Below are 20,257 nucleotides of genomic sequence, written 5' to 3'. Positions count from 1 at the left end.
TAGAATTCAAGATTAATACTGAGATTTTTCAAAATGGTGTTGGTGGCAGAGCAGTTATATATATATAATGTACAAGGGTCAAAACAAAAGTGAGGTTCCCATCAATTTTACAAATATACAGCACTGTCTATTCTCGCTGAAATTTACATTGTTGGAAAGAAACAACATTTCTCTGTTTTTATACATAATTGCCATCCTTTTCTGTGCATTATTGTTGACAGTGCCTTAACTTCTGTATCTAATGTCACAGAATTCCACTGCCAGAGTGGGATATGACAGTCAACATACCACTCCATTCTTGATTGCAGTCCAGAGCTCAAGTCTAGTGACTATCACTTGTTTCCTAAGTTTAAGGAACACTTTGATGGCCAACATTTCCAGAGCAATGAAGCAGTCCAAAAAGGGGTGAAACACATCAACCGGTTGGCGGTGAACTTCTGTGACACTCGATACAGAAGTTAGGGTACCGTCAACAATTATGCTCAGAAAAGGTGGTGATTAAGTATAAAAATAGAAAAAAGTTTTTCCTTTCCAACAATGTAAATTTCAATGAGAATCGACAGTGCTGTATATTTGTAAAATTGATGGGAACCTTACTTTTGGATTAACCCTCGTACATACACATCAGGGGTGAATTCATAAATTTCCCCATTCCCAAACACCAACCAAAGATAATTGAATCCTCTTTTATCTATGGTATATCTTTTATTATCCTTTATTATTTTATTGTGACCAATATTATATAAACGGTGAATTTGTTTCCCCAGAAAAGCAGTACCGAAACCTTGTTCCGGCACATTGCCCCTTGATATAGACAGGGTGTCTGCTCACCTAGAATGTCATGGATTACGACTATGATTGAAAATGGTCATAGGAAATCGTGATTTTCAGCAAAAAAAATGCTCAAAAATCATAGAAACTGACAACCGGTCATAGAGTGTGCAAAATTTTCGTATTTTAACAATTCTTAAGCTTTTACATCTCAGTCCTGATTTTTCTTACATTTCGAAAGCAGATTGCATCTGCTTCTATTACTAGCTCGTTTTTCTTTGCTGTGTAATTCTAACATTTGGGCATTTATAATTATGTATTTAGTGTTATTTTTAACCTTTCTTATATGCCTAATTGTGTAGTTGAGGACTTCTAAACTTCTAATTTTACCGCTCTCATTCAACTCAAAAATTTTTAGTCATTTGCATCCATGTCGATTCTAGAGACTCATAAAAATTATCATTAATCTAAAGAATTAATTGAGGTTACTTAGGATATTGATAAAATGCAGAAATCAGTTAATTTCAACGGGTAAAATTTTTAAAAAGCCAGAAAATGTTGGCAAAAATCAAATTCAGGAATTTTTAAAAATATAAGTGATTATTCTAAAACTTTGGCAGCTGTATATCTGGTAATGTCTGGTATGTTAATTATTAAGTACTTTCATTTTATATATTTTTTTCTGATTATTTATTTATTTCATTCATTATAAGCTTAATTTTAGTAATTACTAAATTATGGCTGGTCACAGATTTTTGAGAAAACTACTAGCTTTAAAAAATAATAGTAATAAGTTTTAAATTAATTATTTATGTGTTAAATAAAATATTTATTTTAAAAAATTCAAAAGAAAAAGAAATAAATAAAAATCGATCTTAAATGTTTTGCTATTCACCAGTAGTTTTACATAATTATTGCTACATGTTTTAAGCAGCATTTTCTTTGAAAAACCATTTTGCAATTAATTCTTTTAAGTAGTTTTATGATCGAAAAATTATTTTGTATCATGTAATATTTTTCAGAGAAAAAATAATAAATTTGTTAATTGCAGATTCTTACATATAGAAAAATTTTGTATGATATATTGGAACCCAAAAAATATTTTCGAAAATAATTAAGTTATAATTCTAATTATTTCATGTGTATCATTAATCATTATTGCATAAATTGTTTTTTAATTATAATAGTTGCTGAGCTAGTGAAATTTTACTTTAATTTGAATTCTTAAAAACATATGTCCAAAAGATAGATCAGATGGTTGCAATTTAATTTTCACAAAACACTAATTTAGATATTTTTGAGAAAAATTATTCTTTTTTTCCTGGAAAAATTATATTCTGTGAGCAGAAGTCATGGAGAGTTAGGGAAAGTCATGAATTTCAAAACTTGAAATGTAGCAGATACCCTGTATAGATATACACACACATGCTGTTTAACACCTTTAAACCACCAATCTATGAAACATAATTTTCTATTAATCACACATTTTTCAGAAGTTAACATTTAGTTGTACAGTTAGAAAAGCCTATATTCAGTCTTGCAAACATTAATTTAAAACACTATCTTGCAGATTAAATTTTGAAACCATTTTTTGCCTATCCAACTAACTTAATTCAAAGTTTTTGAATGACAAAAACCATTTACACTGAAAACATAGTGCTAGATTGTCTTTAAAAATGCAGTTGGCTATGCAAAACATGAAGCTGGTAAGAGCAAGCCTCCCATCTGGTTCCTTTTCCCGAAACATTCAGTACTGTGTTCCAGAGCTGATTTTCTGGGAAATTATTTTCCTTTCACATAAATTATGCCTTCTTTTAAATTTTTGCCTTCATTTTGACCTTAACATTTGGCATTCAATGTTTTTTTAAGTTACTTTTTGTATCACTTGTCCAACAATATTCACGATCATCTGATGAAAAACCCTCTAAAATGGTTTTCTAAAGACAAAACAGCCTGTTTCCAACTCTGTGACTACTTTTTGCTATACATATCTCATTCTTACATCTTTATCTTTGAGACCTACAGAAGCTGAAGTAGATGCATGCATCATCCATAGCTCCTGAATTTAAACTGAACTTGTTTATGGAAAAAAGAATCCAGGATGTGAGCTTTATTTCATAAGCTTATACATAAGACTCTATAAATAATGTATTATTTTATTAATTGAATTAGAGTATTTGAACAGTGTTCATTGTACAAACATCCTTTATTGAAGGGAAAGGAACCAATCAAAAGTAGTTGCTTTGTAATTTTCATGCTGCAAATGACTGCACTACATTTAGCTTGGACAAAAATGGCTGTTTTGTTTTTTACAAATAGAAAACTTATATAAACTACATTTTACCCTTCCCCATAACACAGCAAGATAAAACAGAAAGGGGATCACTGACCATGGCTCTCATTTCAGGGTTCGTACAAGTCATTGATATCTTGGAAAGTCATGGGGAAAAAAAAATCTATTTCAGACCTGGAAAAGTTACAGAAAATTTAAATTTTCTTTCCAAGTCATGGACATTTATTTGAAGTCCTTGAAAATGTCCTGGGCAAAGAGAAAGTAACGGTACCTAAAGGAGCATTAGAAATCTTGAGTGATTTAACAGTATTGCACATAAAAGCTATTAAAACTGGAAAATTGAACGATCCCCACCCCCCAAAAAATCTGAATTTTGAAATCTCATTGCAACCACTTCTGTAGCAGCTGCTCGTCTTTTTTTTTTGCAATGTGATTTTACTGCTTGGACATCACTCATTTTGAATTTAGCATTATTTTCAGCACTTCTTGTATTTTATATTCTGCAGTATCAAACTTGCACATTCTTGATTTTGCCCACTCAAAAAATGCGATTTAATTGCATCAGAGTTTTCCATCACTTGTAAAAACTTGATTGTTGAACTTATCTTAGTTTATCTTAAATTGTTGAAGGTTTTAGAAAATGAAGATCTTTAGTTAGGCATTAGGATACAGAAGTAGGGAAATTCCAATGCTCTAAAACAGTAGTACAGAACATACAGTCTGCAAAACTAATCTATGCTACCCACAGCTACGTTCAATGTCAGGAATCAAACAGTATGTTCTGGAATTTCTGAACCTATTAATGTCTATGCATTTGAAAATGTGCAAATAAGTCAACAAGTAGTTATGAATCAGAAGATTTATTCACTACTAAATGTTTTTTGTTTTTAAATAAAAATATGGTTTAGGAACTTAAATTTTCTAAAGAATGTGGCTTTACTTTAAAGAATCAAAATACTGTCAGGTTATGTGCATGATAAAATGTACAGTTGGCATTAAAAGGCAACTTTTGAACAAATTTATTGAAATTTAGTAATGATTCATTCAACCTTTGTCCCATTCATTATCATTCTGCCTGTACATAAAATTATTAGACATTTAAGCATCATTATATTCCATTCACTGTATTTTTACTTTGCTTTGAGGTTTTTAATTTATGTGATGAAGACAAATAAGAATAGTTTTGTAGGTGTACACTGATAACTTTTCAATCACAAGTAAGTGCTTTGATGAGGTAGTGGCACTCATGAAGGGCACTCACTAATGCTTTTTTCTTAAAATTGGCACATTTGATATTAACCTCCCAAATTTTTCCCAATTTATTTATTTTTCGCAATTTATTTATTTTTCTCAAGTTCAAGAAGAATGTTGTTTTTAAAGATTGATTAAACCTTCAGCTGTCCTTTAAATAGGACAGTGGGATGAAATGGGTTAAATAGTAGTATTCCCTTTGTGTAACAAGATCATAGAGTCTTGGAAAAATCATGGAATTTTTCCATCCAAATAGAGTATGAATCCTGTCATTTGTTTTCTGTGCACAGAAAAACCATAAACTATGAAAAAGAAGTCAAGCCAATCTGAACCTGTTTGCAGGAGTTTTGCTGCTATAAAAACTACAATAGCATTAACGGACATTTATTGGTTAAAAATAACAGAGAGCTTTTAAAGAAAAAAAAAGCTGAGAATAATTACTTGTCTGATCGACTAAAACCGATGAACTGTGCTGGAAGTTGCAAGGAACTGCGAGTGCCATGTGTATTTGACAATTCTGACATTATTGTACTTCTATTTTTATCAGTTGCTGCTACTCATTATTTTGCCAGAGATTTTGAAAAACTTAAGCTTTGAAGCACACAGTAATTGTTTAGAAGAGAATCTTCTAGCACATTTAGAACATTATTACATATTTTATCTGAAAGTAAATTTAACTAAAACTGGTATAATTTAAACTATGTTTTTATTACCCTTCCTTACTCATAATTAAACTGTAAACTGTTTTTTATTCTTACTTTTATTACAACTAATTATGATATTACAGATAAATAATGGAATTTTTTATTCATACTTTTATTACAACTAATTATGCTATTGCAGACGAATAATGGAATTAGTTCATCAAGTGGTTGATGTGCATGGTGTGATAATGGTTTCAAGTGCAGGAAATCATGGTCCAGCATTATCTACTGTTGGTACTCCTCCAACAATGCCATCTAACTCTGTGATTGGTAATTATCACTTAAGACACTATTTGTAAATTTAGAAAGTATGAAAAAAATTGAAAATTCTGCTGTTAATTTTATTTGATAACTTAAGGATGTGAACAAAAATTTATAACTAGCAATGAAACATCTTGTTTTTATTAAAATTGGAACATGTATCAGTAATATAATTTGAGATATGCCATTACCATAATGTACAGTATAACTTCGATTTAACGATACTCCATTTAACGATTTCCTCAAATTAACGATACATTTCCCTAGTCTGCATTTGACTGCATTGAATGTCTGTGCCCCTCAATTTAACAATATCCTTGATTTATTTCCAGTCCCTTGACAAACTTTATAAATCAGGGTTATACTGTATATTATTTAATTATTTTTTTCTGATTAAATTTTTGCTTTTACACTGGGTTGCAAAAGGGTATGAGCACCTTTTAATTTTGTGATATCAAGACATGAACTCATAAATAAGCATCAGAAAATGCTATTCTGAGGACAAATAAGATAATCTCACCTAATATATAGTAATAAAATGAATACAAAACTTTAAATTTATTGTTAATGCAAATTAGCTGTAAGTAAAAAATGGTGCTACAAATGATATGAACATTAGTCAAAATTCCGTGTGAATGAGCATATAAGTTATCAGGAATATATTGAATATGATTCTGAGCAGAAACCAAAATGTGATAAGTAATTTGGCTTATAAATGCACTCCGTTGGCTTGAAAACTTTCAAATATGTCTGCAAAGTAAGTTTTAGGAGTATGGATTGTAAAAGCACTCTAAGCTGTTTTGAATAAGGCAGAATTTTGATTTTTTATGCACAATTCTTTTTAGCAGGAGCTATCACGAAAAAAAAGGAAGAAATTTATAAATAAAAAAGATCCCCAGGTGTAATATTGAATTTTATTCAATTAAAAGAGGGTAATAGAGCAAAGAAAACCCAAAGATATCAGGCAAAGTTATTGAAAAAAAAGTAAAGGATCGTTGTAGAACGGAATGAGGGATGGAAAAGTATTTTTGGCAAAATTAAAAGAGATCTAGGTTTCACGTGTTGAAAACTACTTTGTGCTGAATAGTTAATAACTCTTTAGGTGATGCAGTACTAAGAAAGAAAACCTAAACCACATATGACTAAAATGCACCCGCAGAATTACCCAGACTGAGTAAAAGGTCACATGTCCTGGAAGTTAGAACATGAAGGAGTAATATTTTGCAGTGAGAAAATGTGTTCAATTGAGAGTCCTTGTAGTTTTTCTTATTGGCACAATCTGTACAGAAAGCCTGAAACATTTACAAAACAACAGCAAAGTTTAGGATCACTCATGGTTTGGATTTCTTGGTAAAGTAAATGCTATATTTCCCTCTAGCAGAATGAAAGCAGTAATAACCTACCAAGATGAACTTAAAAAAATGTATTGCCTATAGCTTAAGAAATTGACGGATTCTTTTGGATGCTTCCCCTGCTTGACTGGGGACCAGTCTTTTCCAAATTCAGTCATATTGTTTTCAGTGCACCAATCTCAAAGTATGTCAAGATCTCGATTGATTGTAGTTTCAATTGCCGAATTTGCATTTTGCTTTGGTGCCTGTGATCAAATAGTAAAGTCATCTGCAAAGAACAGACAGTGGGCACCTTCAATGGTCTTTATAGCAGAAACTAAGTCATTGATATACATGATTGACACATTGTTTTCATGATACATTGATATATTCTAAATTAAAAGTAATTCTAGCAAAATACAGGTTTAGAATGGAAAACAAAACTATTGCAGTGCAACGATAGGATTCTATTGTTAGCTGGATATATATCTACCTATACATATTAGTCAAATAATTTGAAGTGCAAATATAGAAAATATAAACACAAATAAAGTAGTAAGCACCCTAGATTGCACAACAAAATAACTAAGATGAACTCAGAACTCATCAGCAGTGGAAGCTTCATTTTAGGGTCATCAGTCGAAAAAATTACGCTAAAAACTAAATGGAGGATGTCCAGTTCCAAAAAAAAAAAAAAAAAACTAACATTCAGGAATACATTGGGTTGAATGCACCACATGTGAAAAATGAAGACTTCTCAAACTAAGACCTAAAACTGAAACTGGGGTTTCGTCTCTGATATTAAAAGCCAAAGGCTATCGATAATAACACTCCACCAACGCTGGTACTGTGGAGTGTTATTATAGCAGTTTCTTGAAGTGAAAGTATAGCACTTGCATTCTTTAGCCGAAAAAGTTAGCGAACCGCTGTATGAGAGGGGACCCAAAACAAACCGGACTAATGGCCGGCTGCCGATCCCAGATGTAGTGGAGTGTTCTGCAGCTAGATGGCTCAAGTAGAGACCTTCATAAAACAGCTGTGCAAGTCGCGTCAGTGTAGCTGATAACATCTGATCAAAGTGTTGGTTTTCTCAAGTGTTATTGCTTTCCACCTGTAAACTCATTATGGAAGATTTAAAAAAACAAAGTGTTCGCTTGAAATTTTGCTTCCTGCTTGAAAAGTCGGCAATGGAATAGCTTACCCAATGCTTCAACAAGCTTTCAAGAACGATGCTATGAACCATACAGAAGTTTTCGAGTGGTTTGGGCGATTTAAACGTGGTAAGATGAGGGGTGAGTGATCATGCTTGTTCTGGACGCCCTTCAACGTCTCGAAATGATAAAAACATAGAAACAATCCGCCGAAGAATAAACAAGAATCGTCATTTTACGATTGAAGAAATTTCAGGAGAAACAGGAGTGTGTTGGAACTCGTGCGGACGATCAGGTGAATGGTTCCTTTAACATGATAACGCTCTAGCACACTCAGTCTTCACTATTGACTGCTACGTGGCCTCTCTGGGGTGGCCAGTTATTGATCAACCCCGTATTCGCCAGACCTAGCCCCCTGTGATATTTTTCTGTTACAGAGGATGAAAAAAATTCTGAAAGTGAAGCGTTTTGATGATGTAGAGGATGTCAAAACTGCTTTGCAGAGGGCACTGAATGTGATCAAGTTGAAGAGCTCCAGAGGAACTTCAAACAGTGGAAAAAAGAATTGACAAGTGTATTGCTTCTAATGGTGAATACTTTGAAGGTTACCAAAGATTTTTTCAATAAATTGATAAATAAATATTTCAGAGCAAAAACCCGGTTTTTTTTGGGTCCCCCCTCGTAATAATACTTGATCATTCAATGCACTTTTCTTTAAATTATATTAAATATGATCCTTGTTTCCAGCTGTGTTATTTCCATAACTAATTACTCTTTTGCATCAATGTTTATTGCATTTCATTCCTGGCCCAATATTTTTGTCCAGTACTGTATAACCTTGAAAGTTATTAAGGACAGACACATATTTCTCCATCTCCTATCGTAACAATACTTTAAGTTTATTTTTCGGTATTTTTTGACTAAATCACTTTGTTTTTGCCTGTTTTTTTTCAGTGATTTTTTTTTTTTTTTTTTTTTTTTTTGTGGCACATTGCTTTATTTTATGCTAAAACCTAATTATTTTTAACGTGGGAGTAGTCTAAAAATGGGAATGAGATATCAATTGAAGTGACAAATTGGTCTTTTCTATAAAAGGTGAATCCACTTTGGAGATTCCAATAATTGTGTTTTTTTTTCTTTTAATTAAAGTTGAGTTGTGATTTCTGTTAATGTTTTTGAATCTTTAAAATTTGCTTCTAATGAATTTCGTTTTTTATATCTAAATTATTATTTTGATTAAAAAATATCTTCTTGATTTACAGGCGTTGGAGCATATGTATCTCCAGATATGATGCTAGCCGAATACTCTTTAAGAGAAAAACTACCTGGTGTAGGTTATACTTGGACATCTCGGGGTCCTGGGTAAGTCCTTTTTCTATGTATATCAATATTTTCTATAATGTTTTGATGTCGTTTATTTTGATGTTTGTAACACATTATTAATAGTTTCTTTCTATATAATTTTATGTTTTCTTTCTTTATGTAAATTTTAAAACAATTTAAAAATTGTTTTAATCTTTAGCTTTAAATTTCATTTCATAGGTCAAATGGTGATCTTGGTGTTAGTATATGTGCTCCAGGTGGTGCTATAACATCAGTTCCAAATTGGACTTTACGAGGAGCACAGTTAATGAATGGAACATCTATGAGCTCACCTCATGCTGCTGGTTGCATCAGTAAGAATTCTACACTTATATGGAATTGATATTAATATTTTATTTACTTTATCAAAAATGTTTAGTAGTATGAAGTTTGCTATTACACTTCCCAACACCAAAAATGCATCAGGCTCAAAAATAGCTTTTTCCAAAGTATTTTGCTTCGCTATGCACAAAAATCGCCATAAAAAGTTGAAATTAGCTCTAGTTTTCAAAAACCAAGCCAACTGGGGTAGTGAAATCTCATCAATGCTCTTTTTTCTCACAGATAGATTCACCTTTTGCTGAAAAACTAGAGATATGCGTGATGAACATGGATAAAGGTTTCCCCAAGATATCTTTAAAATGGAATGCATATATCAGGATCATTGGCATGAATTTATGCTCCCGAATGCTGCTGATCTCTTACAAGAGATGATACTTCTTTGACGTACAGGAAGCCATAAAAAATGAAGTGTTTACAACAATAGGCCAAAAGCAACCTTTACTGTTGCCAAAATAAAAATTGTTTAGTAAAGCAGGACCTATTCAATAACATTTATTGCACAGGAGCTCCCTCATAGTTTCCAAAAATTTTACAACGTCTTCAGAAAAATTTACTTGAGTCCACTATCACCTCTGGAATGTGAAAACTTAAAATGATGAATTGAGAGGTGTTCTAATTATCCCTCAAAAAACTTAGGATAACGTTCATCATGTGCAGCTTTTTAAGGGCAGAGGTGGTGGTGGCGGGGGGGGGGGGAGTAGGATTTTGCAACTTCAAAAATGATTTTTTTTTCTTTTTTGTTTTGTCGTGTAGTTAAACATTTCAAAAATATATTCCCAAAATTTCCAGTCGTTTTGAGGAAAATTCTCAAAGTTATCAAGTATTCAGTCTCCGCTACTTCAAACTGTAGCTCCGAAGCTGCTGAAAACCGCAGCAGTTCTGACCGCTGCAGATGCTCAGAATGTCAGTGCTGCTTGCTTGGGGTTAGTTAAATGTAATATAAATAAATAATGAAAAAAGAAGAGGCTGAGGAGATCAAAGCTGCTACAGAGACTCTACTCCATGGATCTGGAATTGATGCTTTTTAGCTTCTAGAACTTTAAGTGCATTTTTCTCAAAACCACTTTTTCAAAGTCTGTTCTCTCCCATTTTAAAACCAATTGACCGATTCATTTCAAATTCAGTACACACATTCTGCATATAAAAAACCTCCCCCCTGCATTGAGTTTGAGTTTGTTTCATTTTTTCACTGGGTTTTTTACTAACAAAATAGCGGAATTTTTCGTGAAAAATAGCACTTTTAGCTTCATCTGATTTATTCCAAAAAACTCTGATTTTTCGACTTTTCTGCACTTTTTTTGATTTCAGAAGAAATTTCCTTATTCTTGAAGGCAGGAACTATTTACAAACTCACCAAAAGAGAAGACAATTTGGCGCTTTGGAAGCATTAGTGTCACTATAAACACTGAGGGGAGCGACGATTGGAGAACATGGGTTTTTTAATCGAGCATTTCAGCTGCGTGTAAAACATCGCTGCCATGTTTAATCATTCACAAGGTGGAAGTTGACAATGCTAAGTACCTAAGTTTTCAAAGACAGAGCAGATTTGGGTGTTTTTTTAACTGCAAACTAATTAAAATAAAGTAAAATGCGCTGCAATTTTTTTAAAAATTATTTTAAATAATTTTCTTGTGAAATGAAAAAAATTATACTATTTAGACTTTTATCTTATCCTCACTGCTTTAGATGCTAATGTGCTAAATATTTTCAATTAAATTGTAGTTTCATGAGGATTATAAGTTATTTGCATGCAACAAATTCAAATACTTCTATCCTAATTTTCGACTTAGTCGCCATATTTGGTCATTTGCGAGATTTAAGTACGTAAGTCTCTTTTAGTGGCCAAGTTTCCAAAAATGGAATAAGATGTTTATTGCAATGCAAACTATTGAAAATAATTCAAAATGGGCTTTTTTTTAAGGAAAATTCTTAATTAATTTCTTGAAAAATGCAAAATTTTTTCTTCAGGATATTATTTTATCCTCATTGGTTTAGACGTTAATGTTCTAAAAACTGACTGTTTTGTCTAAATTATAGTTTTTAAGGAATATTAAATATTTATAATTATATTTTAAGCAACTAATTCAAAAATCTATTATCTTAAATTTTTTACGTAGTCGCCCTGTTTGGTCATCCGCAAGATAGAAGTAGATGAGACTATTAATTGCCCAAGTCTTCAAAAACAGGATTGGATATTTATCTCAATACAAACTGTTAAAAATAACATAAAACGCAAAAAATTATATTTTTATTATTTTTTTTAAAGGGAAATTTTATCTGTATTTGATCCTCATTGCCTTGGAGGCTTTGCTAGAAACTGAAACTATTTCATCTGAACTGCTGTTTCCTGCCGACTTCTCATTTATGTATTCTTTTTTTTTTGCAAAAAGATTCCATGTGTAAAAAAGGTATTGAATTATTCTCTTTCAGAATGTGCAAAGTCTTATTCGTCTATTTTTTTAAATGAAAGTTGTAAAAACTGCCCCCCCCCCTCTCCAGTTTGTATTTCAAAACTTGTCGACAGTGGTGGCCACTAAGTTTTTGGAGTCTAGTGTCCACTGGCCACTTTGAAAATTTCCGAGTCTTGACCTTTACTATGAAGTTGCTTTGCTTCCAAGTATAAAAAGTAATCGTGTTTTTTAATCTTCAATGTGTTCTAATGCAATTCATTTTCAATGCATGTAGGATATGTATAAAAGAATATTTTTAAAAAAGGTGGCAGTTTTATTAAATCAAACAGTAATCATGTTTTTTTTTTTTACTTTTCAATATGTAGCTACATAACAATGTTTTTTTTTTTTTGTAAAATAATTTTATTTTAATCTTGATTGTAGTTTTACTGAAAATCAAACAGGAAAATTCAGAAAAGCATTATAATGGTGCTTAAAACTTATAGAAGCTTATGGTACAGAAGGAAGGTTTAGCACCGGCCATGATTTCTTGCTCCTATTTTAATCTTGGTTGCTCCTATTTTTTCCCCTCAGTGCTCCTGTTTTTTTATCTTGAGGTTGGCAGCTATGTCGCAAAACCATCTTTCTCCAAAGATGCTCTGGGAAAAGCTCTGTCACCGGTTTGTCTGTGGATATTTTTTGATCAAAAATTTATAGAATAACCTTAAAACAATACATAATAATGCAGAAAAGGTTTTAATAAATTTAATCATACCATTTTCTTTAAAAAAAAATCGTAAAAGTGAATTTTTTTGACTTTGAAAACCTTTCCCCCCTCCCCCCTAAGGGCTTTAACATGCAGCAAAAATCAAACACATATGACCTTTTCTTACTGAGATACTCACAAATTGTTGATTTCTTTAAAATTGAAATGAAAATCATGGAATACTCCTTTTCTGAATGAAAGCTATCCTATGCCTCCCCCCTCCCCACAATGTACACATAATTTTATAATGATCATTTGAGTAGCTAAGGCATGAAATGTAACAAACAAACTAATTTACTTTCCTATTTATACATTAGTAAAAATTCCACATTCTAAATATTGCATTTTTCACCTTTTTTCATTTTTTTGAAGTAATAGTTGATAATTATTGATCATAATGTGATTGAGAGTAATCCTACAACTGTATTTTATTGACACAAAACCTTCATTGCAGAAAACATACACACCAAAAAACATTATTTGCTCACTGTTCCACTTTTTTTGCAAGTAGCAAGTGTATTGAAATTGATGAGCATTGGGTAAATGCTCAGAATTTTACTCTATTTGAATTTTGATGGATTGTTTTCTTTTGCTCAACTACTTCATCTTTTTTTCAGAAACATGCAGAAAAAACTCAATGCAATGAGCAGCTTATATGTTGCTTAAAATAGACCTCCTATTCTAAATATTTCTTGAATAAAACAGTGCCATTAAAAATGTTAAGAAGCTCTGGCTATTTTATTTCAGGAAAATAGAACTTAAAAAATCTTAAAGCTCTTAAGCCAAGGAGCTGAAATTGCTGTCTTTCTACCAATTTAGTTTGAATACAATGTCTGATTCTATTTAAACAATGTAACAAATTGTTGCCTGAGAAAAATTTATTTTTAAAAGCTTAATGCTGAATCATGAACTTTAAAAAAAAAATCCAATTTACTGTTGCAAATTCTGAAAATTTTTCAAAATTTTTGAAACAATGTTGGTACAGCTTCAGTGAGATGACACTTGCCTTCTCTTTAGTTATTGGCTATTCCAGACCTTTGCATGGTAACTTACTGCATATTTCAATATCATGTTTCCATCAATTTCCATGACAGCAACAGTGATCTGTTTCTGCAGTGCTTGGTATGGGATTTCTTCCTATGAGGTTATGTGAAGAACTTTTTTTTTTGTACTGAAAATGCCAACATTGCTGTAAGCACTTTCAGTAAATATAGAATGATATGTTTATTTCATACTCTTGGTTAATTGCAAATTTTTATTTCAGGTGTTTTACTCTCAGGATTAAAGCGAAAAGTAATTTCATATTCGCCCTACAGTGTCAGAAGAGCAATTGAAAATACTGCCTTAAAAGTTAGCACTTATGAAGTATTCAGTATGGGCCATGGATTATTGCAGGTTATTCTATAAGTTTGTTTAATATTTTAAGTATTAATTAGAATGGTGTGCAAATATTTGGAACAAAAGTTTATTATATTATCTTTATTTCAACTTCTTAACGATCTTATCATTTTCAAGAAAACAGTTGTAAAAGTGCTCATTTTATTTCAACTGGAGGAAATTACCAAAGAAAAGGTTTATGTGCAATATATACCTTCATTTTTTTATTTTTAGAATTTTCTTTGATTGAAATTTTAAAAAAGAAAAAAAAAAGGTTTAGCCAACATTCTTTTTTTGAAATTGCATTTCAGTTTCTGATTCTGAATCCATAACATATAAAATATTTAAAAATATTTCCTCTCAGCACACAAACCACATGTATTCACAAGGAGCATAATTGGCTCAGCTTAGAGTGAAATATGTATCACATATACACACATTTGGATAGTGCTGGCAGCTAGTTTGAAATAAACTTTCTCCAATTAGATTCAAAATAGTCTGGCACAGCCATCTGTGTAAAATAAGAAATAAAAACAACTCTGGGCACTAGTGATGGATAGAGTTAAGCTTTTTTGGTGCAATTACTTTTTAATACGCAAGCCCAAAAATACCACAGTCACAAGGAATAGAAGATGAAAGCTCAGCCCGGGTGGTTTTGGTGGGAGCGAGAGCAAAAAGATTTTTAAAAAAAAGGACATACAAAGAAGAGTAAAATGGTTTCTGTTTTACTTTGCTGATTTGTTTTATAGTATTAGCCTGAGTAATTCCTGTTTTTTGTATTCTAATATAGAAGTTTTCTTTCATGGTGGTTGGAATCTTTGGTAACTTTAGTAGTAGGATTCAATTAGCCTCTGCCCAATTAATTTTATTAAATTGAAGCTGAAAAATGTAGAACTTTGGGTGATCTTTCATGAGATAGGTGTGGGGGATAGGCTTTCCCCTGGAAAACTTTTTTAAATAAAAGTCTGAAAAGCACAATTTCAGATGATTTTTTGTGATGTGAGGGCAAAGAGAGTAGAGGTGTCGGTTTCCCTGAATTTTTTCAAGATTTGAATTAAAATTTTTTGTCGGGGAGGAGGGGGATGACCATTTTAATCGCCAACAATATGGATCTGCACCTGGAAAGGGGCCATAATCTTAGCCAAAGAAACTGAAGGCCACAACTAGGCCCCAAAAACATGATGAGAGAAGCCTCAATCCACACCTGGCGTGGCCGTGTAAATGAACGCCTGAGTTATTAAATTAGGAACAAAATATAGACTAGATTTTCTGTCGCCAAATTTTATTTATAAGCAGTGTAAAAGACAGGTTTTGGTTTCAAATAAGTTTTAATGTTTTTGCCAATTAGTGCATTTTTTGGTGCAAATGGATTTGTCCAGAAAAATAAATATAAATTTAAATTGGAAAAATTCTACTAGCGCTTTATGAAGCCCATTTTTGAGAAAATTTGGGTTATTGGTGAAAAAATGTTGGGGGGTCAAGAGGCATTTATGCAGACCATAAATAGCACTAATGGCAGGTACCTGTACATATTTTCTGACCACAGATGTGCAAAATTTTATTTGTTTAGTTTCTGTTTGTGATATGCAACCTAACGCTAACTTATTTCTGCTTGGTCAAACTTTGATTCCTCGCAGCATTACAGGACTCCACTTGGATACTCAGTCCGCTTTCGGTTTGTCCAATCACTGAGGTTGTCAGTGAGTTGTTGAGGTACTGCTGTTTATTCCTCTTGTTGTGTAAATTGCAGCTCCGATTATTGTTGAAAAGTGTGGAATATGCTGCCAAGACATAACTTGTCTCAAAAATATCATTATGCTTGTTTGAGTTTAGATCCAGAGACTTTGCCTGTCAATTATGTATCTCAGAGCCAGACTAACTGAAGTCACATAATCGCAACTTTAGAGTAGAGCAGAAAAAACGGTCGCTTGGTGCATACAAATGATTGAACTTGTGCTCTTTTAACACTTAAATCATTACAAATAATTTTTTGTTGGATTATGTTCACATGGCTCAATGTGTGCAGAACGGGATTCTATGTACATACATTGCACTAAAAAACAGCAAATCGCAATTTTTGGAGTTAGTCTGGCCCTAGTACAGAATTTATGTTTGCATTAAATTTCCTGCTGCCAAATGGGACCCTGGAAAGGTTTGTAGAGGAACATGGGGCCAAGTGAAATAGCGAGGCAAAGTGAAATGGTAGAATATTTACTCTGCTTTTAACTCCACCTATCTGATATTATTTTGACTATGTAGTACCTAGAGATGTAAAATGTCTGGAAATTTTCAAGTGGTGGAAAAAATCGGTTTTTTACTGTTTTTTTTTCGGGAAAAAATGGAAAATTTGATTTCTTTATGAATAAAATTAGGGTTTCTTAATAGCTCTGTGTTTCTTGGAACATATACAGGGTTAAGCATTAAAAAATATATGCTATCCACACATCTTCTTTTTCTGCTTGACAGAAATACACATAAATGTAAGATCAATTAAAAAAAAACCCTTTTTGTTTTATAACTGAGAGCTTTTATGGTCAAACACCAGAAATACCTTAAGTGGTCATTAAACCAATAATATTGAGTAATGTGTGTATCTAATCATAACAATTAAATTTTCTATTTTAGATTACCTTTGAAACTTGAAATATTAATTGAAATTTTCAACTTTCAAGCATGATTGATATTTTTTTTTTAAAGAAAAATAATACAATGTGACTTTACTGTCTGAAAATGAAAGCTATTGAGTTTTGATTTTTTCCTATCTAGTCAAATCAAAAGTTCAAATCAAAACTGAATTGGTTTCTCCTAAGCTGAAAAAAACTTAAACTGGAGTTTCATTTTATTCATACCGCCGTGCTAAGCACAGTAGTATAAGTAGCACTTTTGAACAAAACTGAGTTATTATGACCAAGTTGTTCTCTGTTTCGTATTTTACTTAATAAATAAAATGTTTTAGGGTCATTTGATCAAGAACTATTTTGTTTTTTTTTTTTTGAAAAAATTCTTTTCAAAAAAAAAAGAAAAAAAAATGACATCTGAATCAAATATATGGAAGAGCCAAACTTTAAAACACAATATCTCAGCTTGAGCCCAACTGCAGATTCCACTTTTTTGCTTAGCACAACAGTATACAGGGTGCTGGAGAAAAAAAATGGACAAAAATTGTATCATCGAATGCAAGAAAGGTAATTTAATTGTAATGAGTGCCATATTTATTTTTGTTTCTCACTTTATTAGAAAATAATTTACAATCTATTTCCCAGTTCATGTATTGTTTTTCGGATTTTTTACAATTTTAAGCAAATTACCTGCTATTTTAAGTTGTTTAACCAAGTAAAGTCACAGTTTGTTTGCTTGTTGTGCCTTGGTAAACAGTATTTGAAACGGTATGCCGTTTCAAGTGGCTTGGAAATGATAGTTAATGTCTGGAAAGTACAAAAACGAACTGAACATTTCAGTTAATCGTCAGGTCATCCAAAAGTGGGTTCAATGAAATCCTTGGGTTTCCACGAGAGGAGTTGTTTGTAAGATGGGAATTAGTGAACGATAAGGGCGACTAAGGGAAAAAAACAGCTCAAACAGAAGTTTTACAAGTTCCAAAAAGTTCAGACATTTGTATGACTCCAAAGATGCCTGAAACCTTTGAGACGGGCCGCAAGCCAGTGCTGGAAGAAATTACTTTCACTGATTTACCGTTCAACCAGCTCATATCCCCCAGAACAATAGGATTTGGTCTGTAGATACGCTAAGAACCTTAGAAAATGTTAAATATCGCCAAAATCCAAAGTCAGGCTTTGGTCTGTGATGGAATCAGCACAAGCGACAAAAAAATTTCTAGTTCTTTGTGGATGAAGGCCGTAAAGTGAATCAAAAAGTGAACCAGAAGGACATTTTAGAAGTTATTGTACTTCTGGGGGCCTAAGAGCACTTCACCAATGTAGACTGGACATTTTCCTTAAACTCCACACCAATTCATATGCCCAAAAAGACAAGAGTGGTGTAAGGTGCATTGTTTTTGACATGATATCATCTTTTGAGTGGATGCTCTACTCGCTAGACCTCAATCCCATTTATTACACTGTATGGCCTATTTTAGAGTCAAAGGTCTATTCTAAGCAACACATAAGTTTGAACTATAGTGCCTAGAAAGAGTAGTGTGCCAACTGGCGCTTTTTTCCCTGCGATTCTTGAAGACGAATTGTATGAAAACCGCTAGATGGCAGTGCAGTCGAGGTGCACGTTCAATTTCGCTGTGTTTACATTAGTAGACTCGGAATTTTGTTACAATTTAGTTCCGCGTTTCTCTTTTTTACCTTTATTTCGTGAATATTTTATGAAACAGCATTTAAGGCTTTTAATGGAGGCATCAAAGTTGAACATTGGAAGAAATAAAGCTTCATCTTGTTTCGTACCAGGGTGCAAAAGTGAGCACAAAACATGCAAGGAAAAAGTTACGTTTTTAAAGCTCCAGCAAATGAAGAAAAACAAAAGTGGAACTCGTTAATTCCCAGGTTAGATAAAGTTTTTGATAAATATTGCTCAATTTGCGCTCTGCATTTCGAAAAACATTTTATTGCAATGCATTTTAAGCATATTATAAATGGTGAGGAAGTTTTGATTCCTCGGTTAAAAACATTTTTGAAAGATGAGGCAATTCCGACAATTTTCCCAAGTCTGCCAACATACTTTACTAAAATATTACCAAAGAAAAGGTCCATCAGGAGTTATACAGTTAAGAAAAATGTTCCCTGTTTGAAAAAAATAAAACTTGATCTTTCCGCAGATGAAACTGAAATAACCACGTATAAATCTATTATAAATGAAATTGTTCATATTAATTTGCCTAACGAATATTGGGTTTGTATGAAATTTGTTTTTGTATATAATGAAAATTATGTGGAAAATAATATTAACGATAAAAAGATCATTATTGAAGTAGACACAAAGACAAGGATGTTTTCAAAACAAAATTTTACACAATAGACTGAAAATTTGATACTTATATTTTAAGGCAAATGTATTATCAGTCGAGATGGCTAAGGGTACAGTTTGTTGTTGTTTTTAATGCCACTTGGGAGACTCAAGCCCCATTCATGTAGCCAGCATGAGTTTAAAGCAGAAAGGAGCGACTCCTGAGTCAATGAGGCCCCTAAATGAGAAAGAGCCCGACTTGGGCACGGTATATGGTAGCACCACCTCGACAGTTTATAGGTCTGGAGAATAGGTTGGAAATCTCCAGCAAAGCTGCGCCTGGTAACTGTTAGCGACCAACCATAAGACTTACGGACAAACGGAATCAACACGAGCACATAAGTTATATTAAAAAAAATTTTTTTTTTTAAATTTCAGCCTTTTAAAACCCTGTACGAAATTGATATTTATTATTGTTATCGTCCCTCGTTATCGAGATAAAAAGCATTTAAATCTCCCGAAATTTTAAGAAAAGTGGCAAATTTAAAGACCTGGCGAGGGATTGAAGGTACCAATTTCTCACAGACGATTTCTTCGTCTGCATGTGGCAGGACATCCATACCTACAGAGCATGAGAAAGATGTCTGTCCCCATCGAAACTCGCTAAATTTGGAACAACGAGACTCGCTTTTCTTAAGATTCCCATAGGCTTTAAAATCTCATATATCGACAACGAGAAAATATTTTTTGCGTCCAAAAACATGTATCACAATGTTCTTTTGATCGCTACTTATTTAGATTTTTTAATTGTAACACTGTCATGTTGTTTCCTAATTAAGGGTAGGGAGATTCAGAAGCTGTGCTTCCTTTTAAAAGAACATTTTAAAGCTATCATAACAATGTCAGACAAAGGAGAGGGACGAGGAGGTTCCCCATTTGTTTTTAGTTTTTAAGGATACATTTCTTTCGCTATTTTACATGTGAGATAAAAGATAAAAATACATAAATACTTTTTTTTGACAATGATAATGTCAGATTCAAAAACACTTCTATTTCGATAATTATCGACAACAAAACCGTTTGCTGACAGGTTCTAAAGAACGTTATAAAAATAAGCAAACTAGCAGTTGGACGTTGATAAGTATTACCGAAAATTCAACAAATAATCAAGCCAGCTGTTTGCCAATTGCGTTATTTGCAAATTAGTATGTAGTTATATATGTAATTGGAGCAAGTGGCTTTTTTTTTTAATGTAAGGAAAGTCCTTGAAAATTAAAAAAAAGAAAGGTCGGAGTCTGTAGGTTTTTCAAGCGACTCCGACTCTTTGACTCAGACTGAGAAGCCCTG

The 20,257-nt window shown here is 32.4% G+C and overlaps 1 protein-coding gene across 1 annotated transcript in view; it reads left to right on the top strand.

The window, feature by feature from the left end:
• The window catches only part of LOC129219203 (tripeptidyl-peptidase 2-like), a 299,058-nt gene that overhangs the window by 93,989 nt on the left and 184,812 nt on the right, over nucleotides 1-20,257 (top strand). The window contains exons 10-13 of the mRNA XM_054853529.1: nucleotides 5,159-5,289; nucleotides 9,025-9,124; nucleotides 9,305-9,438; nucleotides 13,887-14,017. Coding sequence (XP_054709504.1) covers nucleotides 5,159-5,289; nucleotides 9,025-9,124; nucleotides 9,305-9,438; nucleotides 13,887-14,017 — 496 coding nt within the window. The remainder of the gene's footprint in view (nucleotides 1-5,158; nucleotides 5,290-9,024; nucleotides 9,125-9,304; nucleotides 9,439-13,886; nucleotides 14,018-20,257) is intronic.

The sequence above is a fragment of the Uloborus diversus genome, chromosome 3 (assembly GCF_026930045.1).
Source record: "Uloborus diversus isolate 005 chromosome 3, Udiv.v.3.1, whole genome shotgun sequence".
Taxonomy (NCBI): domain Eukaryota; kingdom Metazoa; phylum Arthropoda; class Arachnida; order Araneae; family Uloboridae; genus Uloborus; species Uloborus diversus.
This window is presented reverse-complemented; position numbering and strand designations above follow the sequence as displayed.